Source organism: Pseudonaja textilis, chromosome 1 (genome assembly GCF_049901715.1).
Source record: "Pseudonaja textilis isolate UNSWEBS1 chromosome 1, rPseTex1.2, whole genome shotgun sequence".
Taxonomy (NCBI): Eukaryota; Metazoa; Chordata; class Lepidosauria; order Squamata; family Elapidae; genus Pseudonaja; species Pseudonaja textilis.
The window spans coordinates 78,278,571-78,306,340 of NC_141990.1; the positions used below are offsets into that span (position 1 = coordinate 78,278,571).

Sequence of the window (27,770 nt, forward strand, 5' to 3'; positions counted from 1 at the left end):
ACATGCTATAGTTAAAAGTCCTGCCCAAGGAGAGTTGGAATTTCCTTCTCTGACTGTTGGTTACTGATGACAAATTACACCTTGTTACAGGGGTATGATACAGGACTGTAATTGTAAAGTTACTTCATGTTGGTAAAGGAAGGCTAGGATAAATTAGAATTCAAATCTCTGCATTGGCTCATTTCTGAATAGATATGCATAGAACTACTATATGATTGAAGTTTAAATCATTTTAAAATTTCCAAGATGTAGAAAACTGCATGAGTGTCTAAATATTGAGAGATGCTTTTTAAGATTTAATGTTTCTAAATAAACTCCAGTAGATCAGGAAGGCAATAATAATGAAGCAAATCAATGGTGTCCACAGGATGTGGGATAGAGTCAAAACAGTGGTCATAGCAACAAGATGAAAGTCTACCTCACCATATCAGGGAGTGATGCCTGCCCTACCCCTTTGTGTGTACAAAGGGAGTGAGGTTTTGAACTTGCTGCCATCATTACTTTTTTGATAAGCACCCCTTCTTATACACACACACACACACCACACACAAAACACACCCCATGATGCTGCAAATCAAGATGGTAGTGTAATTCTTCAGGGACTCCAGAGTGAAGCAGGATGGATTCAAGAAAGGAAAGGCAAAGCAAGGACAAAGAAAAAAAAAAGTATTTTAAGAGGTATCTTGAGTCCCAGTTTGCTGGAGAACACATAAAAGAGATACTAAAGCATTCAGTAAGGGGCATCTAGGCAGATTGTTATTGTGAATGCTGGAGTGGAATAAATAGGCTTTCAATCTAGCTTTTCTTATGTTCTCAATCTCTTATCAGTTTTTAAAATATAAATATATGCTTTGTTGATAAAATAATCAATGTCTTATTTATGCATTATCAGAGTAAAAGTTATGCATGCCAAGATCCTTATATGACATTTTGATTACAGCAATCTTTGTAATTCGTGCATTGTGTAAGATCCCATCGTTCATTTACATTTAAATGTAAACACTCTTACATGCGAAAGGCAACATATATGAAAATCTGGAGGTGTTGCTTTGCATTGTAGTATAACTTTCTGTTTTGGCCTATATAGGCCAAAGCTGTAGAGTGAGTGAGGAGAGAATTATCAAGCATCTGGCTGCAAGTGGACCTCTTGGAGTTTTAATTGCTTGTTTTATTGACCTCATTTTCAACAACCACTTGAATCAAAGAGAAAGCATGAAGAAGTGACAATAAGGTATTGAGCAAAAGCATCTATGGAATCTCTCATGTTGGTTGTAGGGAGGATAATGCAAATGAATTTCTGAAGACAAGCTGCCACTTGTTATATTAAATTCATACCTATCTAACCTTATTGTTTTATCAATTGCAAAATGTCTGCAATTAATAAAATGTATGACAGCAAGGAAGTACTCATGCTATTCATTAAGAAATGTAGATGCCTCAAGCTACTGAAACTTCCTGAAGCACTGGTTAATTTTCTAATGTTGACCGTTTATTCCATGAAAGAATACAAGTAAGATTTCCTGAACTGGTGCAAATTTATCTATGTACCATTACTGAAACTGGAAGAAGAAATATGTTCCTGTTCATTCTTGAAAGGTCTTGAGCCTTCCCCCTGTAATAAGATATGATTGTACTCATGGCTTACATGGCCACAACTATTGGCCACCAACTACTGTCCAAAAATTTACCTGACAGAACCTCCCAAATCAGTGACAATTGAATCAAGAATCAATTAAGATTTGGGTAATAATGGAAATTATATCCCAAAGGTACTTTTTCAAGAGGCAACTTGACTTGTTTTTCTTTGAAGTTGTTTTGCTTCTCATCCAAGAAGCTTCTTCAGCTCTGACAGGATGGTTGGAAATGGAAGGATTTATACTCCTTGCAGACATGGAGCATAATGAAATCCTTCCATTCCCTGCCATCCAGTCAGAACTGAAGAAGCTTCTTGGATGAGAAGCAAAACAACTTCAAAGAAAAATAAGGAAGTCTAGTTGCCTCTTGAAAAAAGCGCCCTTGGTACAACTATGACCTGGATGACTAAGAACTGGCATAGACAATGGAAATTATACTTTCATATCCTACTGTAATGAAAAAATGGGACTATGATTAAATACAGATCAAACTAATGAACACAGGAAAATTAACAGTGAAGACACTGAAAGGAGTGGATAAATTTTGCCTTTTAGAATTGATTATTAAAAGTTCAGGAACCAGAAGCCAAGAAATACGCCACAATTTATACAAAGAAATCTGCAACAGATGAGCAATTGGTAGAGAAACAAAGGCATTGCATAGAAACGAAGGCCTTATGTAAATAAGTCAAATGCACACCTATACCTACATTAGATCATGCAGGCAGTGCAAGTTGGTGGATGTGAAAATTGGACTTCTGCAACTGGACAGAAGATAGACTACTGCTACTTTTGAAACAAGTTTTGAAATTTGGTATTGGAGAGGATTTGTAGACTACCATGGACAACCAAGAAAGGGGGGGGGGGAACCCACCACTGAATAAATCAAACCAGTTTTCTCACACAAGGCACAACTGACCAAGCTCAAACTTATCTTTGCACACAAGTGTGCAAAGGCCTCAAAGCTCCCTTGAGAAGTCCATGAGGCTGGGGAAAAGAGATGGAAAAGGCCAGGTTGAGTAGAGCAGGAAGAAGCCTATCCATTTGGGTCGCTAAGAGCAGACGCTGATCAATCAACCAAATCCTCCTGTCACGGGTGGCTGTCTTGGCAACCGGAAGGCAGACAGGGTGGACCATTGATCTGAAAGACCTCGCCTCCTTCCTTCAAAGTTGGCCTGCCAGGCAAAGCAACCGTAGGGTGGCTGCGTCCAGAATTTCACGCGGGCACACCCACTCACCCACCCACACCCACCCTTGGTACGAAACACTTACTGAGGGTTGCTGTCGTGCCGGCTTCCAGCAGCAGGCAGGCCTGGCGGCCGCGCGCCTCCAGTAGGGTGCTGGGAGTGGGCTCCTGCTTCCACAGCAGCCTCAACCCTTTGCTCAGAGCCATGGAGGCGTTTGCCCATCTGGTGGAAGCGGGGAAACCAAAGCAGCCGGGTTGCAAATTGCTCCGGAGCAGCTGCCCCCGCTTCGAGCTTTTCTCTCCCGCTCCAAAAAAAAAAACAAAAACCAAAAACCCAAACAAACACGCACCCCTGACAAAAAAATAAAGTTTCCTCAAAGAGCCGGTTCCAGGGACGCACCTCCCCACCGCCGCCTCAGCTGCTAGAAGTGGGTTGCGAAGGGAGGGGTGGGGGAAGGAAGGGCCGGATGCTTTTCAACTTGATCCAAAAACAAAAGTTAGGAAGGAGAAGAGACGGGGAACAACCCCGAACAAAAGAAAGGCTCGCCGACGGTCTCCTCTTCTGCTCCGCTTTTCGTGGGGGCTGGCGAGAGCCCTTCGTGGCCACCCGAAGGCCAGATTCCAGCTGATCGCTCCCTTCGCAGACGCCTGTCTGTCTCTCTTCGTCCTCAAGCTCGGCCGGGAGGGCCGGAGAAGGAAAGGAATGGAGGTTCCTCCGGCGGGAGGGGGCTTGGAAAGGCTCCCCCCTTTCCCGCAAGTTCTTGCACAATTTCCGGACTTTCTGGTTCCTTGTAGGAAAACTGCTCGCTCTCTGCCGCGACTGGCCAGGGCGGGGACCTGGGTTTGCTTTTCTCTTTCCCCCCCCCAGTTACGATAGAAACTTTCTGGAAGACTTCGAGATGTGGTCACCGCCTCTTTTCGCCTCCTCGGGGGACAGGTGAGCGCCCTCCCTCAGGGCGGTGAGGTTAAGCTGCCCGTCCCCACCCCCAAGGAAAGGGGGGAGGGCAGTGTTTCTCGTGGGACACTCGAGGCAGAAAGGCCGGCCAGCAGAGTTGTGGGGAAAAGGGAGGCAGCAGCTGGGATTGGCCTCAGCCGGAATGTTTACTTTTTTTCTTTCCCCTTGCGGCGTTTCCAAAAGCCTTTTTTGCAAGTAATTGTTGGATTTAGGCTGGGTAATGGCTGTTTTATATGTTGGTGATGCTGGTGGAAAAGTTCCTTCTGTGGTGTCGACTAGAAAGATTGTAGAGTAGGATGGGAAAAGGCTGCACAGAAATTGCAGCCTTTCCCCGGAAACACGTGGCATGTTTCAAACGTTAACAAGATTAAACAGGAGGAATAATTGTTTTACCACTAGGTGCAAAAAGTCCGTTTGGAATAGTTATTAGAAAGGAGGATAATTAGTTATTAGAAATAACTACACATTATTAGAAAGGAGGATGCTTCTCCATGCATACTTGTGCATGAAGGAGACATTTCCAAATCATTGGGTGTAGTGTTCAAATTTACAATCAAATTGGATTTTTGGTTTTTTGTAGTTTTGACGTTTGCATCTTATCGTAGGGATACAGCAAAGTGCACAAGCTAACGTTGCCTATGATGCAGGATAAAAAGCCTTCAGTTAAGGTCATTTAACACCATGCTTTTGCAGTTGTTGGATGACAGTCTGGTTGGGTCCTAATGGTTGAAAATGATTGGTTGATGTTCCTTAGGTGAGGAATAATATTGAGATTTGTATTCCTTAGTGGGTGTTTTAATTGAGGAAATAAAGTAGAGATCAAAGAGTTCTGTGGAAAGAGAATGGAAGGAGGAAATAAAGAGGTTGATCAGGCTAGAAGTCAGAAGATGTGAGTTCTAGGCACAAAGCCATCTGGGTGACCTTGGACAAGTCACTCTTTCTCTCTCTCCAACCTTAGGACAAGGGCAAACTACTTCTGAAAACCCTTGCCAAGAAAACTGCTGGGACAAGTTCAAGCAGTTGCCAGGAATCAACTTTGACTTGAGAGTACACAGGTGCACACCTGTGTGCACACCCACTTAAAATAATACCTTGTTAAGGGGCAGCACTTAGCTTTCATTCTGTGATCTTGAAAAACAAGCTGAATTAGAACTGATCAGTACTTGGATTAGAAACCACCAGGAAATATTGGGGCAGACAAAATAGGGTGGAAAATGGGGAAAAAAGGTAGAAAATATAACCCTCTTCCATAGTTACCAAAAAAAACAACAACCCTGCATAGATATGCCCATGATGTCACTTGGCACTGAGGTTGATGCCAAGTTTTCCCTTTCTTAGTCAAGATAGCTGTGAGTTTATTTCACAACTCCCATTACTACTGAATACCAGAATTATTTCTTGGAAACTCTGCCTTGAGAAAATCTCTGCCTCAGGTCTGCTGTCTTGATCTCAAGGGAACAAACTGGTCCAGCAAGCACATGGGCATCCCTTAACAACCCCAGAGCTGAATTTCTGTTGCTTTTCAGTAGTAGTGTTTGGTCTGTATTTTGAGTAGCTTTTAAACACTACTGGTAGTCATAAACAATACAGTACAATTCTTTTTGCTGCATAATTACTTGAATGTAAAAAAGACAAACTAGTTTTGCGTTTAGCTGTATGTGTGCATGTATCATTGCCTCACACGTGATATGCATTAGTAAGTCTACACAATACACTGAAGTTTCAGCAGGATAAAACAAAGCAGAATTGAAGCTACTATAATTGAGGTTAAAGTAGACAAAATATTTAGTTACAACTACAAGGCAGGGTCAGCTGTTTGTAGCATTCCTTTTTTTAATGCATGCCTCAGGATCCACTAACTCTTAATAGGATTAACACTAAAGCTTGGAAACTGGCAGCATCGATTTTGAGGCAATAATCATAGTGTTATGCTTTAATTGTACCAGAGTCCTCCTGACTGAGCACCCCACAGGTGTGTACTAACAAATCAAAATGAAGAATATTTCACTGTCATTCATACAAATTAATTATTCCATTCTGTTTTGCCCTGCCACTTGAACTGATACAGATAATCAGATTTGGAAGGGACCTTGTAGGTCATCTAGTCCAACTCCCCGCCCAAGCGAGAGACCCTACACCATTTCTGACAAATGGCAGTCCAATCTCTTCTTGAAATTCTCAACTGATGGTGCTCCCACAACTTCCGAGGGCAAGCTGTTCCATTGGTTGATTTTTCTCACTGTCAGAAAGTTTCTCCTTATTTCCAGGTTAAATCTCTCCTTGTTCAGTTTCCATCCATTGTTCCTTGTCTGGCCTACAGGAGCTTTAGAAAATAGTTTGACCCCTTCCTCCCTGTGGCATCCCCTCAAATATTGGAAGACCGCTATCATGTCTCCTCTGGTCCTTCTCTTTACTAGACTAGCCAAGCCCAGTTCCTGCAACTGTTCATTGTATGTTTTAGCCTCCAGTCCCCAATCATCCTGGTTGCTCTCTATATTTTCTAGAGCCTCAACATCTTTTTTATAATGTGGTGACCAAAACTGGATGCAGTTCTCTAGGTGTGGTCTTACTAAGGCTTTATAGAGTGGTATTAGTACCTCACTTGATCTTGATTGTATCCCTCTGTTAATACAATTTAGGATTGCATTAGCTTTTTTGGCGGCTGCTGCACACTGCTGGCTCATGTTTCGCTGGTTGTCCACTAAGACTCCAAGATCCCTCTCACAGTTACTGCTATTGAGACTGGTTTCACCCAGTCTATATGTGTACTTTTGGTTTTTCTTACCTAAGTGTAGGACTTTACTTTTCTCTATATTGAATTTCATTTTATTAGATATGGCCCAGTGTTCTAGTCTGTCAAGTTCCATCTGAATCTTGAGCCTATTTTCTTGGGTCTTAGCTATTCCTGCCGGCTTAGTATCATCTGCAAATTTGGTAAGTTCCCCTTCTATTCCCTCATCTAAGTCGTTAATGAAGATATTGAAGAGTACTGGGCCTAAGATGGAACCTTGTAGAACCCCACTGCTTACTTCCCTCCATGTAGACTTAGACCCATTAAGGACTACTTGTTGAGTACGGTTTGCCAGCCAGTTGCGAATCCATCTAGTGGTGGTGCTATCTATTCCACTTTTTTCTAGCTTACTAAGAAGTAGGTTGTGGACTACTTTATCAAATGCCTTGCTGAAATCTAAATATATTATGTCCACAGTATTTTGTTGGTCTACTAATTTAGTCACTGTGTTGAAGAATGAAATAAGATTGGTTTGGCATGATCTGTTTTTAACAAACCCGTGCTGACTGCTAATTATTACTTCACTTGTTTCTAGATGTTGGCAGATCTGGTTTTTTATTATCTTTCCCAGTATCTTCCCAGGTATTGATGTTAGGCTGATTGGTCTAGTTTCCTGGGTCTGTTTTTTTTCCTTTTTTGAAGATGGGAACCACAATCAGCTCTTTTCCAGTCCTCTGGTAGTTCCCCGGTGCTCCAGGATTTTTGAAAGATATGGTGCAGTGATTCTGAGATGACCTCTGCCAGCTCCTTTAAAACTCTGGGATATAATCCATCAGGCCCCGGTGATTTGTTTTCATCAAGATCAGACAGGTTTTCTCTTACTTATTTTTTGCTTATTTCAACTTTTATTTCTGGTCTGTCTTTTACAGTTACGTTTTTGGTGGGTTGAGCTAGTTTCTTTTTGCATGAAGACAGATGCAAGGAATGAGTTAAGAAGTTCTGCTTTCTCTCTGTTGCCTGTTACTTCCTAGCCGTCTTCTCTCTTTAGTGGACCAACTGTTTCCTTGATTTTTTTTTCTTGTTATTTATATGTTGGAAGAAACTTTTTTTGCTATCTTTGACTTTTGTTGCAAGTCTTTGTTCGTTCTGAGCCTTTGCTATCCTGACTTCGTCTTTGCAGATTCTGGCTATCTGCTGATATTCTGCCTTAGTTGTATGTCCTTCTTTCCATTTTTTTGTACTTGTCCTTTTTTTCTTTCAATTTGCCAGAAAGATCTTTGTGCAGCCATTGGTTTCTTCTTGGATTTCTTGTTTTTCTTTCTCAGTGGTATTGTGCTGGTCTGGGCTTCTATGATCATACTTTTTAGAGTTTCCCAAGATTCTTGAGTTGTTTTCCCCTTTAGGATTTTCATCCATGGAATCTTTCCCAAGTTCTCTCTGAGTTTATTACTGTGTGTCTGATTTGGACATCACTTCAAAAAGGAGTGTGACAAATTGAAACAATAGTGGGGTGATGGACAGAGATAAATATGTTGGGAGATAAGGGGCAACTCACCCTTGGGGAAGGTAGTTTTGGTGTCATGTTGATTCTTCGTATCAACTCCCTGGTTAGACATGGGAGTTGGGGTCTTCTCTTAGAAATGTATTTCAAGCGTGGCACTGTTGTGACTCGGGGAGTTTTTGAATGTTGCAACTTAGGGCAGTAAAACTATGGAGAAAAGAACTTCCTGAGATTTGAAGGAGTGATCATGAAATTGAGAAGACAGAGCTTAGCTTAATAGATTTGGAAAATTTGAGCAATTAGTTTTCCCCAATATATTTTTCAATTGGAAAACAGCATTGAAAGCCTATAATTTTAAGCACAGGCATGATGTTAAGAATGGTCAAGTTATCTAAGTGTTAGTCTTCACTTCTTAAGCAACTGTCTCAAATTATTTATGTAAGTCTTTTATATAACCTAAAGAACTGAAAAGTGTTGCCCATTCCTTCATACCATACGTGAAGAATCGTTTAACAAAAACAGACTAACCAGAGCAGATGTGAATTTTTGTCTTATAAAATACTACTTTTAGCAACAGCTGTTTTAGAGTTTAGGTACTTTCACTGCATGGATGAATAAATTATATCATATTTATTTAGGCAGCAAAAATTACCAAGTCAACCAAACTTTCCTTGTTTATGATCTTCCAGATTCCAGGTTTTGTAATAAATGTCAAGGCATGTCCTTTCTACTGTACATACTGCACTGACGGAAATGTTATCAATATCTGTAACTCCGTATATGAAGTTTTCTATAAAAACACAAATTCCATGTTAGAATATACAAATCTATTCGCATTATATCTTTTTCAGGATCACAATTTGTATATTGCACAGAATTAAATTTCATAGGCAATTGTATAAACAGTTGTAGTAAGCAATGTAAAAATTGTATAGTTAAGAACAGAAGTCATTGAACTCAATAGGACTTCTCCACAAACTTCAGATATTGATATATAATAGAAACATACTGGATTTTGTTCCTGATTATTCTGACTCTACTAGCAGACTACTGAGGCTACGCCCCCTTTTTCAAATGGGTGCTTATGTAAAATAATGCAGAGAAAGGTCCATAGATTTCAATCAGTAATATATTGAGAAACTATGTGTCTGCAGATTTTTGCTGTCTTTTCTTGATAAGAGTATCTTTGTGTCCTGTCTTTGCCGGAGATAAGATCTTAATGGGCTTTTAGTGCTTTTATCTGTTATCCTTCCATTAAATAAATGTCCAGTAAATAGTCTACAAGCTATTCAGGATTTCTTTGTCTTTGTTCCCCTAATTGCTGTTTTCAAATCTGAAAGCTCAGAGTTGAGAAAAAAAAGATAGGCAGCTTAATAATGCAGTATGATAACAAAAGGAATGTACTACAACATCATGATAACCAAAAGCTGATGTAAGTGGCACTATTATACCATGGGATTAGGGAGAAGAGAGGGAAATATTCTTCCACGGAGAATCCCTGTGGGCTTTGCATTAACCATATACTGATTCTTAGCCATCATGTTATTGTAAAACGAATGAGAGAACCTCATGTTTACAAGCTAAAAAGTGAGCATCATGACAATGATTCAAACATATTCATACAATCAAATTAAATTAATAACTCATTACAACCAGAACATGAGAGAGTGTTTTCTATCTAGACGCAGAGTACAAGTATAGCATTTATTGTGTTTCTCAACTGCTACTATATATATCATAGTGATATTCAGAACAATCTGGGGAAGAAGAGAACAAATGTGAGACTTTTTCCAAACCTACTGTATGCATGGGGAATAGAGGACGGACAGGTTAAGTAATGTTTCCCCAAGAACATGGAGCCAGGCTAGTTTATGGATCGTGGATACCACATAAGGAACAAAACTTGGGCTTCTGTGTCATAGTTTTTTAGGAAGATGCTCTGCCCTACAATCTTGTTTTGTCCACACTGGAGAGAACGGAATTGTCATGCCCATTGGAGTCTGAATCTGACTGAGGAAGAAGCCGAACAGCTGACAGGGAGTGGGAGTGTGGCTCCACTAGCTATGGGAGGAGGCTGGGGAAGGGCAAAATCTGGCTGGGCAGAGTAGGGAAAAGGTAGAAGGGAGAGGGAGTTCAGAGGAAGACCCAGGCCCACCCCCTCTTCATCCTAGGGCATGCAGGAACGGAGAAGAGAGCAATGTGGGTTGCATGGCTTATGGGGAAGGAAAGGGCCCTGATTCCCTTCATTAACCGCAGCTAGGAAGAGTGTTGATAAGAAGGGTATGGCACTGCACACGACATGCTGTTGGGAGCAGACTTGACTTTATCCTGTGTTGTTGTGGCTTATCTGTGTTCCTGCCATCTTCCCAACAGTGTGAGTACCTTCAAGTCTGAAATTCTTGTTCCTGCCTTGCCAAACTAGTTACTTCAGTTTGGCTTGTTTGGACTTTAAGATACAGTTTGTGTTGCTCATGTTTTGGACTTAATTTTCTGCAGTCAAAGGCTGTTCCTGGAAGAGTTTTTCTCCAGCCAGAAGGTAACCTGGACATTGGGGCAAGGTTGGAGATAATAAAGGGACTCTTATTGCTTATCTGACTGTATTGCCTTTGTGCCACGCCCTGGGTCATCACATGAGTATTGGATAGTGCTAAGGACATGTAAGTGGCTGGCAGGACGTAAATCCACAGCATTTTAGTAGTGGTTAGAAGTGCATAAATATTTTTTTTCATGGGGTCATGAAATGTAACTACAGGCTACTCAGTAATAAATATTATTACCATGCATTTTTGGATGATTTTTTAAATTTCTATTTATTTGTCAAATTTATATCTCACCTAAAGTGAGTCTGCATGACATACAATAAAACCAAGAATTAAATATTTTGCAAACCCATTAAAACCAAAAACAAGGATAAAACAAAAAATATGTTTATATACAATGTAATCAATGGATAGGCTCCTTATAACCAGGGATCCCTAGGCTTATTGAAAAAAACATATTTTGGACAGCTTTTTTCCATAAGGGTTGGGGCTAACCTCACTTCAGAAATATGACGTTCCAGAGGGTGGGTGCCGTGGCAGAAAAGGTCCATCTCTTAGGTCCTGTCAGAAGGAAATATTTTACAGGCAGGACCCACAGCATGCCTTTCCTGCCAGCCTTGTGGAGTGCAAGTAGATATAATAGCAGTGAAAATTGTCAATGGCATTATTATAATTTTAATGCATCACAAGAGAATCCAATACACCTAATTTTTTTCTGGGGGAAAAGTATATTTGGTATTTCGGGGGAATCTAGGTGTTCTGGTGGAATAATTAGAGAAATTCAGAAATGAATAATTATTGTTCTAAGTCAAATTTGAAAAAGAAAATAAAAGAGAAGTATATCTACTGTGGTTGATACTATATGCCATTACCTGAGTTATCTTGGGAAATTTCTCAATTTTGTGTCCCCTTCCTCCTGGAGTCTATATAACTTTTATAAAGGAATTTCATATTTAATAGAAGACATTTATTATACTTGCTATAAATGACATGTAAGTTATATTTAGCTTTTTATTTTGAGGTGAAAATACTAAATCCTCTGATAGTTACTTGCAAAAAATATAGCATATCATACATACTGTTATTCTGTATTTTTCCGGAAGGAACATTCCTTAATATGAACAATGAATAAATTCTGAATATAGACAAAACTTTTTGCAGATAATAGATTTTATACTGAGTGGTAAGGTAAATTACAGGGGAAAAAAGCAAAGCATCTAATCTGTATAAATATTTATTATGAATTTCAAGACTTCATTTGCTAGAAAGTTTACAGACCTGCCAATTCCAAGTAGTTTTTACAATGAAAGAATTGTTTGTGCTCTTTTGTGCCCAGTTTGCCTGTTAAAAATGTTAAATCTGCAACCTCTGTCATCAGGATTAACCCAGATTCATAAAAAATAATCACCAGAGAACCAGTTACAAAGATTGATACAAATACTGAAAAAATGGTGCAGTGAAAAAAGTGCCTTAAATTTACTACATGCTTTGCAGTTAACTTATAAATTGCTTCTATATGCAAGATGAGATCTTATTACATTTGGTGTAAAACATTTATACATTCTTTACAATTTGTACATTTATTTCAGTGGCTAATATATAACATTTTATAGAATTTCAAAAGGCAACTAAATTAAAAATAAAACAAGTTGTGGAAAAATGTCACTGAAAACATAACAAAGAACAGCATTTGAGTCAAGATTACATTCTAATTTGATGTGGTTTGGTTTGATAGGCCTATTACCTTGGCAGGCTCAAAGACTTTATTGATCTCATAATTACTGAAATAGAATGACAATGCCATATTAAGTCAATTAAACTTTCAGAATGCATGTAGCACTTGCTTGATAATAAGAAAGCAAAGTTCTTAACTTCCCAATCAAAATTAAATAGAAAACTACATTTAGCTCAATGGCTGTTTATGAATATGTCTTTTCAATCAGTTTTCTACAGTTCAAGACTGTGTGACCTATGACCTATATATAAATTGATACGTATGAATTGAACCTAACATTGCAAACAGAGTCCCTTCTTAAATAGCTGTTGTTTGTTAATCCTAACTTACATATTAAATCTGATTTAATTTTTCCAGTGAAACAGTATATCATCATCTTATGACAGAAAGACCCAACATACAGCAATGAGCTTAGAAAATTTCCTATCACGTTGGTTGTGATTGGGTATGTGCCACTAAATATAGGGATATAAAAAGGGGAAACCCTAATACATAAAGTGATAATTTGTTAAGAGGTGTGTATGGCTTGGACCACTGGATGGAACAGTTTTTCTGTGTGTTCAGAATGTCTGTATCTACTGTATATAAAGTCAGAAAGGAAAATAATGCAGCCTTAGAAGGCATCTGAGGTACAAGAACAGCCCTTAAGAAGAAGAAATCCATATAAATATATATTTATATATGTTACAGAAAATTGATGTTATGGCTATAGTAGAAATGGGACGAAAATTTCCTTTCCGTAGAACTTATCTGAAAGCTAGGAAGCAGTTTAACAATTATGTATCTATAGATCCTATACTGACTTTCTTATCCTTTTAAGTTTAGGATGCAAAACTCTTACCTAACATGGGCAGGGTAGATAAACTAAAAAACAACAACAACAACAACCTATCAGATATCCATGTTTATCCACTCCTGGATATATCTTTTTTTTTTTTTTGGTATCTGGCAAACAAACCATTTGGCAATTTAGTCTAATTGAATACAGTACTTTCCAGCTTCATTTCAATAACAGCTAGGAAAGAAAAGCATGTAGGGTAAAAAATATTCATAAATATCCAGGGCATTAAGGCTAACAAAGTAAACATGTAAAGATTTTTTCTTCTTTTTTTTTAAAGAAGATTCATTTCTAAAAATTAAGTAAACTTTTTTTAAAAAAGCTTTTTGGATGGCAAAGTCTTCCACTTCTTTATTTGCACTTCCCCCATCAATAATCAAAAAAGCACTTTGGAGTTGTTCTTCTTCATCTGTCTTCGGCTACATCATAGGAAAGCGACTGAGAGCCTGCCTCAGTTTCTGTGCAATCTGAAACACATAGAGTATAAAACTTAGATCCTGGAATGCTCTCAGAATTCCCCCAATATCAACCTGCTTTCAAACATCATGGAAGGAAGAATGTTAAACGATTTGTTCCTGTGGCGTGAAATAGACATGAGAAACAAATAAGTCCAAACAATAATTCAAATAATGTAATTATTCAGAAGCATGCTTTAGCACATTTAATGACCATGATAGTAAAAATCCATGACATGTGCTTTGTTTTACAACAACAAAAATTAAAACATGGGTAAATTTCACTATGTTCTTCAAAACCAGCTTGTAAACAAAATTTGTCTAATTTATTTCAAAGATGAAAAAGGACATCATAGAGCTGGCTAAAATGGCAATTCATTGTAAACAGATGATTAAAAAACTGATAACAATGTATACATGGAAATATTAATCTCCGGCTACCAATATTATTCAGATCTATTTATATATATATTAATATATTAATCTAAAATGGGCAGTAGCTTCTGAACAGGAGTTAAATGCAATTCAAAGTACATTTCTGTCCTCTTAGTATGAGGTTCAGGAGGAAAATGGGAATGTTAGATTAATGTAAAAATAGTATCTTCATTTTCCAAGGTAACTGGCAGAGGTGGTGGTGAAATTACTGAAAATTAAGTAGAATAACTCCATGTTTCTTAATCATTCCCCTTTCTCTGAAATGAATGAAAGAATTGCTAATGAGTTGCCAAGTTTAATTCAATGTGTATCCCAGCCAAAAAGAAGTGCCAGCTGCAAAAGTCTCATGCAAAATGTGCAAGCAGGAAGGATTATCAGTGCCAAGTAGTATTTTCTAAGGGAAATCATTACAAATCTACATTTTTAAAGTGAAGATTTTTCCCAACTGATTTACGAAACAATAGATAAAACCATAAATATTCACTTAACTTTCTATTTAAATATTTCAAGCATGCAAAATAAAATTTGAGCACAAAGAGTTCAGCTCTGTTTAGAAGAACAAATAATTGTATAGCTGACAGACATAAGAAAGCATTGTACGCAGTGCAGCTTACCGTTTCATAGAATTGTGCTTGCTGTTCCAGATATAGACGCATCACAGTATTGTAATCATAAATTCGATTACTGTGGAAGTGATTCATCTCCGCTGTAAATGAAAGCCAGGTTACATTTTTATATCCTGATTTTTAAATTTTTGTTCCTTATTTAGGCATTTAATCATAAGATACTTTACATGGCCGTGTATTCCCCTTTTTGGGTGGGGGCATGACCTTTACTGTGCTTTATTTTTAATTGTTCAGACTCCAAAAGTCACAGGTTTTGCTGTGATGCTGCTAGCTGGGCTGAAACTTTACCTTGTAATGCATAAGACATGTTGCTTGCACGTGTCAGCATGTTTTGTTTATCTTGGGGGGTAATTTTGCTGGTAGCAATCAGTTTATCACTTTCCTTCACTTTTTCTATTGCTCCCTGTTAAGAAAAGTATACCATAAGCCATCATTGAAAAAAATATTTCAAATGCTACAATAATATCATTCAGTTCCTGAGTAGTTTCAAAAACCAGCAAAACCTGGTTTATTAAGCGTGACCACTAATGACACTGAATATTGTCAAATGTCATGGGGCAGGCAACCATAGATAAAATCAAACATACTAACTACACATATCTATGCATGTGTGACACATGTCGCATCTATTATCAATCCAACCTATCTCAATGTTTCCAGCTAGGTTTTATATCAACTGCTTTGTTTCTTTTTTAGCAAAGAATAAAAACGATATCAATTTGGTCAACAGACCTAATGTTTCTTTCTAAAAAAAGAAAAAAAAGCCTAAACAGACTTTTCAAGTATTGGTAAATGACCAACTAGGTATTTATTTCATTATCAGCTTATGCCTAATGAAAAGCCATAATATGATTTTGTTATTTTTTATCATTCTGAAATGTATGGATCCATCCTAAGAAAGAACATGACAGTCATCCTAGGCGATTACAGTGCAGTTAAAAATGGATTACATATCATAAAAATTAACTAAAGCAGCCTATACTATAATTTGAGCACCCTCTATACTGACATTTGATCAAGATTTTTTGAACAGGTTTAATATAACCAGTTTCCATTTCTTATAAAAGAAAAGAATATACCATTTTCAGTAGTGATGACAAATTCTAATAAAATACTTAGATAAACTGATTTTGAACTGAATAGTTTTAAACTGAGTGTCTTTAAAACTTCTACTGATACTAAAAAAACTCACATTCACTCTTTAGAAAATCCATATTACATAGTCTCTCACCTTATGAGCACCTATTATATCTGGAAAGCAACCAAGAAATCCTTTGTATTCATGATTGGTCTCCATCAGAAAATGAAGATCCTTCTTTGGCTAACAAAGAAAGGAATAGTTAGTAAGTAATTCTATAATACCATCCACAATAAGTCCACAGTTAAAATAAAATGACAGAACATAGAGAAAAATACTTTTAAGGAGAAACCAGGTGCAAGTAAACATAAATAATTGTGCAAAGTATTGAAGAATTCCATATGATATTCCTTTAAAAATAATTTTCAATCTTTCTCAAATGTATTTGCTCCAGATATTTAAATCAACCCCTCTTAACTCTAGGAATTTAAATCTACTTTATCTGGAAATACCACATAAATAACTATAAAAACAATAACATGGAGCTTGTTTTTCTTTTAAAGTTAAAATATTCCTATGTTATATTTTAAATCTGTTTTGCTAATGTGATAATCGTTGCCTATTATGTCACTTGAAAAAAGTAAGGTAATCAACAGAGTAATGAAAATATAAACAGAAAAGACAGCAATAAACTATTTACAAAATGCTAATCTAGGCAGGAGCTAGTTTGGTGTATGGGGTTATGGCATCAGACTAGAAAGTGGGAGACCATGAGTTCTAGTCCTGCCTTAGGCACAAAGCCAGCTGGGTAACACTCTTTTTCAGCCTGGGAAGGAGCAATAGCAAACGGAAAACGGCAGGGATAATTGACAATTGTAATAGGCAATTGACAAGAGTAAAAAAAAGGGCGGGGGGGGGGGGAATTGAAGAAATGCGCATGCACACATACCACCCTATGTCTACCGAGAAAGTTTTCCCATCATAATACAGAATATACCTGCTCTGCCACAAGACTGGCTATTTCTTCATACGTTTTTCCTGCTTCAGTTATTGCTTCATTGAGGTCAGACTCCCCTAAAAACAGTAATGACATATTTTAGCAAGGTTTTTTTTAAAAAAAAATAGTCTACAACTGTTATCCTGAATAACAGTATTTAATTTTAAAAACAGAGTTTAAGATATATTTGTTCATGGATAATTTTCTGTTACCGTGCTCAATAAGTTATGTGAATAAATATTCATTAACTTATATCAATATTTAATAGAAACTTCTACTTATAAGTTGGTTGAAATGTCAAGATATAGAAAATGCGGGCAGTGGGAAAATATTTGCTTTCAATAATTTCTGTAATTGTAAGCTTAGCAAAATTAATCAGAAATAAGGTGACACCAGAATATAGTTTTCATTTTTTTTTTCTCATTGGACCCATTAAATATAGAGACAAAACAGCCACATATCTTATAGCACATGTAATTCAGGAACAAGCAACAAATAGCCTCTTAAAGATTGCAAGTACCACAATCCTTTATTATTGGACAAATGTATTAGCACCAAATTACTGAATTTTTTTTTTTTTTGCTGTGGAAATTACTGAATTATTTTTTTTTGCTGTGATCTGATTCATTTTATTTATTATTATAGCTTTTATTGTGATAAGTAGAAATCACTAACATAACCTGAAATATCTAAATTATTGAACTAGAATATATTGGTAGCAATAATTAGCTTAAAACACAATTCTCAACCTGATATCTGATTCCTACAAATAGAATCATGTAAATTTAATTGCAAAAAGATGACACAAACTAATTTTTGTGACGTCTCAAATGGAAACAGGTCAATGCTGTTTTGAAAAAAACATATAAAATATAACCGAAAAGTACCTTGATAACCGCTAGTACTGAAAACCAGTGCCAAACCCTGTAAAGCTTTTCCTATTTTCTGATATTCCTTGGGTAATGCTGGAAGAAAAACATATCTACAATGTATTTGAATAACGGCAAACGTCTTCAGTAAATAACTAGACACAAGATACTGTCTGGACATCCTATTAGGGCAAAGATAAATGATCTTAAATCTTGCTGCATTCACTCCCTTATACCTTATTATTTCATTTCCCATATCTTGTTTTACTTCCTCTGTATTTCTTGGTACCAAGTTTGTAATACTTAATTTTGGTTAGCAGTATTACCCAAGACCAAAAAGTATAATGTGCATCAAAATACATTCTAACTGTATCTTTTGAATTCCAGATAATATATGGTAGTTTCAATAAACTAGCAAAAGTATCAGCTTTTCCCCCAAAGTTTACTAAAATTAGAGTTTTAAGTGTTAATATGGCAAATATTTATGTGAATACATTTTGCAAAGCCATTATATTTGATGTATGATCATTCACTGATAGTTCTAAGGTTTACATGTGAAGCATACATTTTCATTTAATGAAAATTAAATCATTAAAGAAAATATATATTAAATACTTACGTCCTGTACAACGTTTCCAGTGTTCATGGCCTACTGTTAGCAACTCCTTAACTCCATCATCCATGGATTTAGTGAACCTGCCAACTGCATCACACTTCTGTTCACTATGTAATAATAATAATAGTAATAGTATTAATAAAATAATAATAATAATAGTAGTAGTAGTAGTAGTAATAATAATAATAATCATCATCATCCAATGCTACCTAAACAGTTCCTAGGCCCTTGGTTAGGACTTGAGCTGTTGAGTTACCAACCAGCCCCAAAGGCTGTGAATCTCACCAAAGATTAAATAATAATAATAATAATAATAATAATAATAATAATAATAATAATAATAATAATAATAGTAATATGGCATAAACCAGTGCGGGTAGTTCCAGTGGTACTCAGCACACTGGGTGCTGTGCCTAAAGACCTAAGCAAGCACTTGAAAACAATTGGCACTGACAAAATCACCATTGGTCACCTTACTGGAATCTGCTCGCATAATCCCCCGATACATCATGCAGTCCTAAACACTTGTGAAGTGTTTGACTAGTGATTTGTGATATGAAACCCAGCATGGTTATCTCGTTTGCTGTGTACTGTTTTTTTGTTAATAATAATAACAACAACAACAACAACAACAACTGACATCAGGCAGGGGAGAACTTTCAATTTCTCTTTTGCCTAACAGGCTATATATCTACACTCACTCCCTTCTTTTCCCAAGTTATTGTCTACTGAAAATAGTTTTAGATTCTGGGTAAATTTTAATTATATATGATGAAGCTATTATATATAAATAAATTAGTTTACTGGCATTAAGAATCCATTTCAAATAATTAAAATCATTAAAAAATTTCTTCTTGGAGGAAAAAAACACGCTCAGAAAGAACATTCTTTAGCATCTTTGGCCCAGTGCAGTCACAATGCTGCTATTATTCAGCATGGATAACAAATGGGTAAGAAAAATGCATGCTCTCTTCACTATTCCATTTTTTTACCATGACAAATTCTCTTTGCTTGCTTTATAGTTGTGCACAACATCTTCATGCCAGGCTTACTGGTGCAAGCTGAAAATTCTACATAATCTAGTTACCATTATCCATTTTTAAAATTAACGCTAGAAAATATTTAATTATGGATAAAGGCAGAAAGTGAGTTCACCATAAAGGAGACTAGGAATAATGAGCATGTTAACCAAAAACATTTATGATGACTGCTTATTATAATATTTATTTATGTTTAAGGCCAAATATTTTTCCCACAAACTAGTTATGTTAAATCTAAGAAAAAAAGGCTTTCAGGCTGCCAAAGATAAGGAGTGGGTCAAGCAAGAGGGAAGTTGATAGTTTGAGTGACTGAGGAAGTGGGAAAACATGCATTCAGTTCTCAGGCCTGCAATTGCTGTAGGGAAAAAGCAATTGAAACTCTCCTTTTTCTTTTCTCACATCTGTGCCTCATTGCTGCCAACTGGGCCTGAGGTCTTTCATCCCTGGGGACCCCAACTGATGGAAGTGCCTTGTGGCCATAGAGGTCTACTTATGCCTTTCGCAATAGTCCAAAACTTGCTGTCAGTATGGAAAATAACAAAGATCAATAATACGACACTTGGTTAAGCCTGGAAAGCATTACTTGCTAGTGTACAACCTGTTTAAATGAGGAATAGCAAAAGGTTTTGGCTACAGTGAAAATACGTATTCTAGTAAGATTAAAGATACACTTGTTTTATTTAGGTACTTTTTTCATCACTTTTGTTCTATCGTAATAGAGATGGGAAATCCAGTAACTTACATTTCTATCATATCCAAATCAGGAGCTTCCGGTTCCATAGTAGAAAATACCATGACACCAACAATCTCATCTTTTTCTGCTTTCCTTTTACCTGTTTTCCATTCCTAAATATAAGAATGTTTGTATGAAGAATGAGTATTCTAGTATTCCCCATGGTCTTTATGAGGGAAGGAAATTGGAAAGTTTTATAGCTGATATGCGGATCAAGCATACCTAACTCCATTATCATAAGAGCCATACAATCTACTGTATACAAAAGAGCTACAGAAAATGGTTCAATGAAGCTTAGGAGCTGTGGTGAAATGCTACTGGTTTGGTCCTGTTTGGCTACCAGTTAGGACTAGGCAGAACAGGTAGTAAAAAAAGCTCCAACAATCAGCTGAGAGGAGAAAGAAAAGCGCAGGATCGGCCCTCCCACCCACCCCTGCGCTTTTCTGTTCTTTATCCTCTCAGCTGATTGGCGCGGCAGAGCCTCAGCTGGTGTTTGGAAAGGTGGTGCATATGCGCGTTAGATGTGTGCATGAACGCACACGCGAAGTGCATTATCACCGAAACTGGTAAAATCCCACCACTGCTTAGGAGGCAGCTATTTGAAAACAACAGCTCTGAAATCTCTGCAGATACATTTGAAAGAGTTTGTGGATTATGACTTGCTATTAAGTTTCACTATTTTACTACTTTCCTAAACTACAATCTAAATAAAGCACAGCTTAGAAGTCATTAGAGTTCATGGCAAACATTTAGTACAAGAAATATTCCCTGTTACATTTTTTCTATTATGATTTATCCACCAATCTATTCTCAAAAACTTTAAGAAAACATGTTACCTTTTCATCACGGAAACTAAGGAATTGCTGAAAAACATCACTTTCTGAAACAACTGGGTGACGACACATCCTGGTCAACCAACCTTGTAATCTCTCCATCCGCATTTTGATGAATTCTTCTTCAAAACGTCCTACAGACAAAACAGGACTCTTACTATCATCCTTGTTTTGATGCTATTTTTTGAAATCAATCACTAAATATGTTGACTAGCTTGCGAAAATACACACATTTCATGAATTCCCCTAAAAACGCTTTTTTTCCTGAAGTTGAAAATACTCAATTTATATATTTTGTATAACGTTTTAATTTTTTATGGTGGGTATTTTCAGCTGACATAGAATATTTAGTTTTTCCTTAAGAATGTTGAAGTGGTAAAAAGTAAACGTTTTATGTGAACTATAGGCAAATATGGGTCATAGAATCAGCCCATCAACTTCTAAGCTGTCTCACCATCTCAGCTCCCTTTTGATTTCCTTTAAAAAATGTTGCCTTTCTTTAATATTCTCTAATCAGCAGATTTTTGAAAATAAATCTCCTTTAGGAATATAACTATATCCCTTTTAAATGGCAGAACAGGTAGCCAAAGATACCTTTAGACAAATACATTTTTTGTGTTTTCAGTTTCCTTAGCATTATGGAAATATGTGTCCATGCTTAGTTTTCTTTTCACAATTTGAACAGTACAAGGAGCTACCGCATTGGCTCTGTTATTGGCTATATCTGTTTAAAAGATTATCACAATAAAGCAAGGAAAGACAATTGGAGAAAAATGCCAGTTAATTACAGCAAAAGTTGTAGCCCTCCTGAAACCATCCTAGAAACGTTATAATTCCAATAAATGATTGAAATGGTTTTATAATTATTGACTTAATTTGTTTTCCTTGTATTTTTATAATAGCAGATCAAGTTATAAAATTATTTTGACTATAGCATTAATAGTCCAATCTAGCATATTAAAAATTCCATGAAAAGACATTGTCCGAATGCTGCAAAAAACAAAATAACTACATTTTTTACAGGAAATATAAAACTGGGCAAAATACTTATAATAGTGTTACTAGCATACACACAATTTTATGCATTTTTTCTCTTTTTCTGGATTTTAATGTGATATAATTTGAAAGCTCTCTCAATAAATTGTCACTGTTTCTCTTATTTTTGAAAAATAAATTACAAACCATTAGCCAAACATGTGATTTTGATGAAATTACCTGTAACCTGTTTATCTGGAAGAGATGGAATTGGAATGGCTGATCCAAACTTAATTAAGAGGCGCTCATATAACCAGTCAAAATGTTTATATCTATGGTTGACCGATCGATTGGTGTTCTGTAAAACAGACAAAAACCTTCTATGTATTAATTCTGCAAAGCTGTAATAATTACAAAGATTACATCATCAATATTATTAAAGTTTAGGGTTGAATATTATTATGAACTGGAACATTGAGATATCCTATGATAAGACTCCTGGTACGCACTTACTGTACATGTAAGCTGATATTCGATGTAGCTCTTCAGACCATACATTTTAGAGCCTTTTTTTGGATCAGCCACAATACAGTCAAATGTAGAAGTAGGATAAACCCACATTGGACCATAATCTCCAATCTATAGGATAACAAAGTTATATATCAATTCTAAGAATGCTATATGTATATGGTATCATACCTTTTATATATAGCCACCCACATCTATTAAGATTTACAAATTTTATCTAATAGCAATTAGCTATTGTAAATATAAAAGTCCAATAACTTTGCTGTAACTTAGTAGGGTATACTATTATGTATAACAATCAATTTGGAGCAGGTAGACAATGCAACATGAATTAAATATTTCCCAAAGATTTCTTAATCATTACTTAGAACTCAAAGTAATCAAAGTACTGTATGCAATATGCTTTCAACTGGACAGCATGAGAGTTGATTTCAAGAAAAAAAAAATCCCCTAAAATTTAAACTTAAAATTAAGATGCTTCAATTATGCTATAAGACATTAATGAAGAACTTTAATCCGTAATATTCAATATTGAATTAATGAATTATAGGTGTCCATGTTTTCAGAAATAAAAAATTGAGGTTTCAGTGTCCTATATGTTGCCCTAACTATTTACTACTTTGGTTTAATTGTGGTTCATATTTTAAAGTATTTAATGATTCATGCAATGGTTAAATTTTTTAGATAGATTGGTATTAACTTACAATTATAGGAATTTTCTCTTTGGGTTTCACTAGCTGCTTTGCCAGCAGATACTGTTCCACTCCAGGTTTTGCAAATCCAGGAAATCTAATCAGAGAAATAAAATGACTCAAGTCTTCTTTCATAGGGTTTTTGCTGTATTCAGAAATGCCAGCCATGATTTATAGGCACTTGGCTTCTGAATGTGATAAATGGCCTTCCTAATAAAATACTTGAGCCAAAAATGATCTAGTCTCAATGTAATTAACAACTGTATCTGAAGTGTCTTATCTCTACATATACTATGAAGTCAGCTGTGATTGGCTGAATTCTTCCAATTAGAACAAACAGTGGATAGCAGCAGTTAGTACCAACTGCCACCAAAATACCATTCATTGGGCTCTTAAATTCTCTTTTGTCACTTGGGAAACCAGCTATATTTTCATATAGATCAAACTCTGTTCCAATCCAATTCCCATCTCTACTCCCAACACGTGAAAAAAGATTTGTGTATAGCAGGATTTTTATCTTACTTTCTAATTAGACCACATATACGTTTGGCCACACATGAATCCATTGAATATTGATTTCTAGTGATGAAAAAGCAGTTCTTAGCACAGTGTTTGGTAACTAGATAGAGAAAGCTATTGACAGTCCGGATATAAAGCCTCCTAGGGTTATTTCAACATTTCAAGCAGAATGTAAATTGATAAATATTAAAACCTTAGAGCAGCTAGACTCAACTAGTGATATAGTTCATTAAATAGAGATTAGGCTTATCCTGTTAAAACAACTAATTGCATTATCAACAGAAAATTAGAATAAATGATACAATCAGCAAGCCAGAATTCCATCTGAATAATTGTTCAGGCACAATAAGTTTTTAATATAAAATGAGATCTCTCTACCTTTTTATTGCAGAATTCTAAACCCTTCAGCTAAGATAGATAAAATCTCCTTTAAAGTTGAATTTTATTCCTGTTACCTTATTGGCCCAGTTTTTTAATTAACAGACTAGACTGCCAGTGCCTTCTGTATTTTTTAAAAAACTTTCTAGTCTAGCTTAGAGTCCAGGAATTTCATGATGATTTCCTATCCAAATACCAATTAAGTCTTCTGCTTGGATTTTTGTAATCAGCTAGATGCTGTTACACCACTTAGCTAGGCTTTCAATTGAATATAATACAAGTGTGTGTTGTTTTTTCTTTTTAAGATCTGTAGAATGCATCAGTTATTGTGATTACAGTATTCAAAATAGTAAGAGAGGAATTTATACATATCTCTTTAATTTCTATTCTGATTACAGTGCCATGCTACGAGTCCTACTTGTTCAGTGGCAATTTCATAGCAGTTCCACGGCTGTTTCCACGTTGAAGCCCGGCTGGATCAGAGGGCTCTGCCTCTTTATAACCAGGATAGGGGGTAGCTGCTGATTTTGGCTCATCCCACTCTTCATCCCATTCATCATCATCAGCTGCTGCTAAAGAGCAAAGAACCGTATGAGGAGCTAATTATCAAAAAGAGTGTACATAACTAAGGTTTTCCAGATTAACTTCCAACAGTCTAACAGTCATGTAGAGCATAGTGGAAAACTGAAAGGACTGCTCAACTGTCAAATAAACAAATAAGCTACTATTGTATCAGCAATTTAATGAAATGGGGATTAAGAATCTGTAGTTTTAAAAGAATTTAGATGTATAACAAAGATTATTTTTTATGTATTTGTTAAATTTATTTGCTGCCCATCTCTCTGTGGGGCTAATCTGTCAAATCTGTCAATTTTTAAATTTTCTATCTTTTTACCATATTTTATTGTTGTAAGCCTCACAACAATACAATATGGTAAAAAGATAGAAAATTTAAAAATAACAATAGTAAAGGAATGAAATAATAAACAGTGGAAATACAATAATATAAAATTAAAAAGATGAAGGGAGGGGGAGGTGGGTCAGCAAGTTAGTCTAGCAAACCCCCTCCAGTGATGTACTCCACTTTTTGGTCCTCAGGCCAATCGGCAGAGCCAGGTCTTCAGGCTCTACCATTTATAATAAATAATTTTGAAGATGAGGGGAACACATGGTGGCCTATCTCGTATTTGATTCTGTATTTAATCAGATGGAACAATCCTTTTCAGTAAAATAAATACATTAAAGCATAAACTTCATATTATTTTTGTTTTCCCAGAAAGTTCAGTTTTCCCTCACATGCCCATTTATTGGATCACTGACTTTTAAGTAATAGCATATAATGTGAAATATTACCATAAATACATTCTGCCCTAACGGTCTTAGAAAACTTCAAATTATGTATTTCAGTAAAAGTCAAAGTTAGAGTCCAATCACCATTCCGAAAAATTCTTATCAATGACAGTCAGTCTCTACTGACCTGGACCTTGATAAGCTTGAGGATGGCCAAAGGCTGCTGCCTCCCAATTGTTTGATGCATTATTTTTCGCCCTAGCTTCAGGTTTTGTTGACCAGGCATCACTAGCTGTTGTATTGTCCCAACTTGACCAGGGATCATTTGCATTACTGGTAACCTATGAAGAAGGAGTTAAAGGAGCCATTAATCCTAAGAAATAGCATTAATAAAAGATAAAGTGAAAGTATTTGGAACCCATTTTTTAAACTACATATTTTTTTTAAGTTCATTTTTCCTGAAAAAGCAGTCACAATTATATTCTAGAAGGAAACAAACATAATAATATCAGATTTGGAAATTTTGCTTCCTCTTAGCATTTCAATCAAGTATATTTGTTTGGAAAAAAGCAAACTTCTAGTAATAACAGATATGTATGTAATTGATTGTATCATGCCAATTTTACTTGCTAGTATAAAATTAATTTTAAAAAACTCTGAAAATGATTGCCCATATTATGTTTATAATATTTCTCTCAAGATGCAACCCAACTCCAACAATGCTGGTGTTCAATATTTTTTAAAACATCATAAATTTAACAATAGAAATTAGAATTTTCCTGATTATTAAAAAGGAGAAAGATAGCAGGTTTGGGAAATTAGTTTACTAAGTTGAAACATACACAAGCATTTTGACTGTATACAGCAGGGCTGTCAAACCCATGGCACACAAACCAGATGCAGCACATGCTGGCCACGCCCCCATCCTGTTTAGCAAAGGGGGAAAAAGTCCCGATACGTCATGTGATGACGCGAGTTTGTCACCCCTGGTATACAGAATATCTTTATTCTCTTCTGCAACAAATATTGTAGTTAAATCAAAAAGTGCTTAGTTAAAGAGTTTCCTAAACAAACTTCAAAACATGGTGCAAGATCCTGTTTTATTCCAAACTTGAAAATGAGAACTTCAGAAGAAACTGATGATTAGATGTTTCCGGATTCAATTATAGTAGAGAAAGGCAAGAATGTTGCAATGCACTGGAAAGTTAGTGGCACATATTTGGCTTAATAAATTCAGATTTGCAATTACAAACAGTTGCTACAATTGCAAGATAAGATACAGATCCCCCCCGCTTTTTTTTTTGTTTAGAAGAGCTGTGAAGATCTGTCTCTTCACCCAGCCTTTGGTAAATGAGAGTTAAAGCCTTGCTTCATTCCACCTGATTTGTTCCAGTTGCCATCTTTTATTGATTTTATTGAAATTTCTTTGTGGGATTGTTTTGATCTGCCCCAAAATTCCTTTTAGGTTGTATTCGGATGCATTGTCTATTTTTCCGTCATCCAGAATCCAAGAGCCTCCAGAAACTGAGACTTTCTGCCCAATGTATGGTGGAAATAATTAAGTATCCCTACTGATCGATAATATATCACTAACAGATAATTTCTCCCAGTGGCTTAATCTAGGTAATAAATGTGAGGGAGAGAATGGTCAAGCCTTATGATACTCTAGAATAAAGGTCCCAAGAATGCAAACTCTTCCCCAAATTGTCAACTGAAACTGGTCTCTAAGAAAGGAGAAAAATCATTACTCCTAGGGCTGGTTTTAGGCTAAGACTGAGTAGGCACTGGCATAAGGTACCAAAAATTAGAGAATGTGAATGCTATCCCTTCTTCCAAATAATTCTAAAAATGTTTAACATTCTTAACATCGAGAGATGATGTCTTAGGGGCAGCATATTCTCTGGAGCTGCCTAATCCTTGGTTTACCCAAAAAGGTACCTTAGTCCATGGTATTAAAGGCAATTGAGAGATTCAGCAAGAAGAGAGGCTCATTCCCCATAATCCAGTCCAACACAAGAGTAATATAGCAAATGTCAGCTGAGGGGAGGGGTGGCAGGGTCAGGAACTGATGGTGGAGTGCAGGGCAACCAATAAGGCAGAGATTGGGGGGGGGGGATAGTTGAACAGGAGGCAAGTAAGGCAGGGTAGGACAAGTGTGAGGACCTTGCTACCAGTTACAAAGCTGACCATCTGCAACTAGTACTACTGGAACTGCCATTTGTAAGCAGTGCAGTCATGTGATGTTTCGCCTAATAACTGCTTTGCTTAGCAACAGAAACTTCGGTCCCAAATAAGATTGTTAAGTGGGTAGTATGTGTATGTAAAATAAAAATTACATGGTTATACTGGAGCTTTATTGCTTTTTGGAGTTTCTCCAGGTTGGTAAAAACTTAAATTGAAATAGTACAAGCAATCCAAAAATTACAGAGATTTTGTTAAATATATTCTTGCTTATAGATATGTAACAGTGCCTCTTACCATTAAAACAACTGCAGTAGAATAAAAATAGAATGAACCACTGCTACATGGGAAAAAAACCTCAACGATTACAGACCAGTGGCACTCACTCCTATCATCATGAAGTGC

At 36.3% G+C, this 27,770-nt stretch overlaps 2 protein-coding genes and 1 long non-coding RNA gene across 4 annotated transcripts in view; 1 reads left to right on the forward strand and 2 right to left on the reverse strand.

Annotated features, from left to right (window-relative positions):
- Positions 1 to 4,063, reverse strand: part of SYNJ2 (synaptojanin 2) — a 48,875-nt gene extending 44,812 nt beyond the window's left edge. Inside the window, exon 1 of the mRNA XM_026705052.2 lies at positions 2,907 to 4,063. Coding sequence (XP_026560837.2) covers positions 2,907 to 3,027 — 121 coding nt within the window. The 5' untranslated portion in view covers positions 3,028 to 4,063. The remainder of the gene's footprint in view (positions 1 to 2,906) is intronic.
- On the forward strand, positions 3,617 to 25,145 carry LOC148127691 (uncharacterized). Its single transcript, XR_015744665.1, has 2 exons — positions 3,617 to 3,757; positions 24,293 to 25,145. It is a non-coding gene; the product is annotated as an uncharacterized LOC148127691 (long non-coding RNA).
- Positions 11,766 to 27,770, reverse strand: part of SNX9 (sorting nexin 9) — a 37,452-nt gene continuing 21,447 nt past the window's right edge. The window contains exons 5-18 of one of the 2 annotated variants that reach the window (XM_026705056.2): positions 25,372 to 25,525; positions 24,313 to 24,466; positions 23,010 to 23,094; positions 22,291 to 22,416; positions 22,018 to 22,135; positions 20,806 to 20,936; positions 19,979 to 20,082; positions 18,200 to 18,303; positions 17,599 to 17,676; positions 16,712 to 16,788; positions 15,868 to 15,957; positions 14,925 to 15,039; positions 14,625 to 14,716; positions 11,766 to 13,587 (exon numbers count right to left, since the gene is read on the reverse strand). In XM_026705056.2, the coding sequence (XP_026560841.1) occupies positions 13,540 to 13,587; positions 14,625 to 14,716; positions 14,925 to 15,039; positions 15,868 to 15,957; positions 16,712 to 16,788; positions 17,599 to 17,676; positions 18,200 to 18,303; positions 19,979 to 20,082; positions 20,806 to 20,936; positions 22,018 to 22,135; positions 22,291 to 22,416; positions 23,010 to 23,094; positions 24,313 to 24,466; positions 25,372 to 25,525 (1,476 nt within the window). In that variant the 3' untranslated portion in view covers positions 11,766 to 13,539. The remainder of the gene's footprint in view (positions 13,588 to 14,624; positions 14,717 to 14,924; positions 15,040 to 15,867; positions 15,958 to 16,711; positions 16,789 to 17,598; positions 17,677 to 18,199; positions 18,304 to 19,978; positions 20,083 to 20,805; positions 20,937 to 22,017; positions 22,136 to 22,290; positions 22,417 to 23,009; positions 23,095 to 24,312; positions 24,467 to 25,371; positions 25,526 to 27,770) is intronic. The other variant, XM_026705057.2, reaches the window with a different exon arrangement.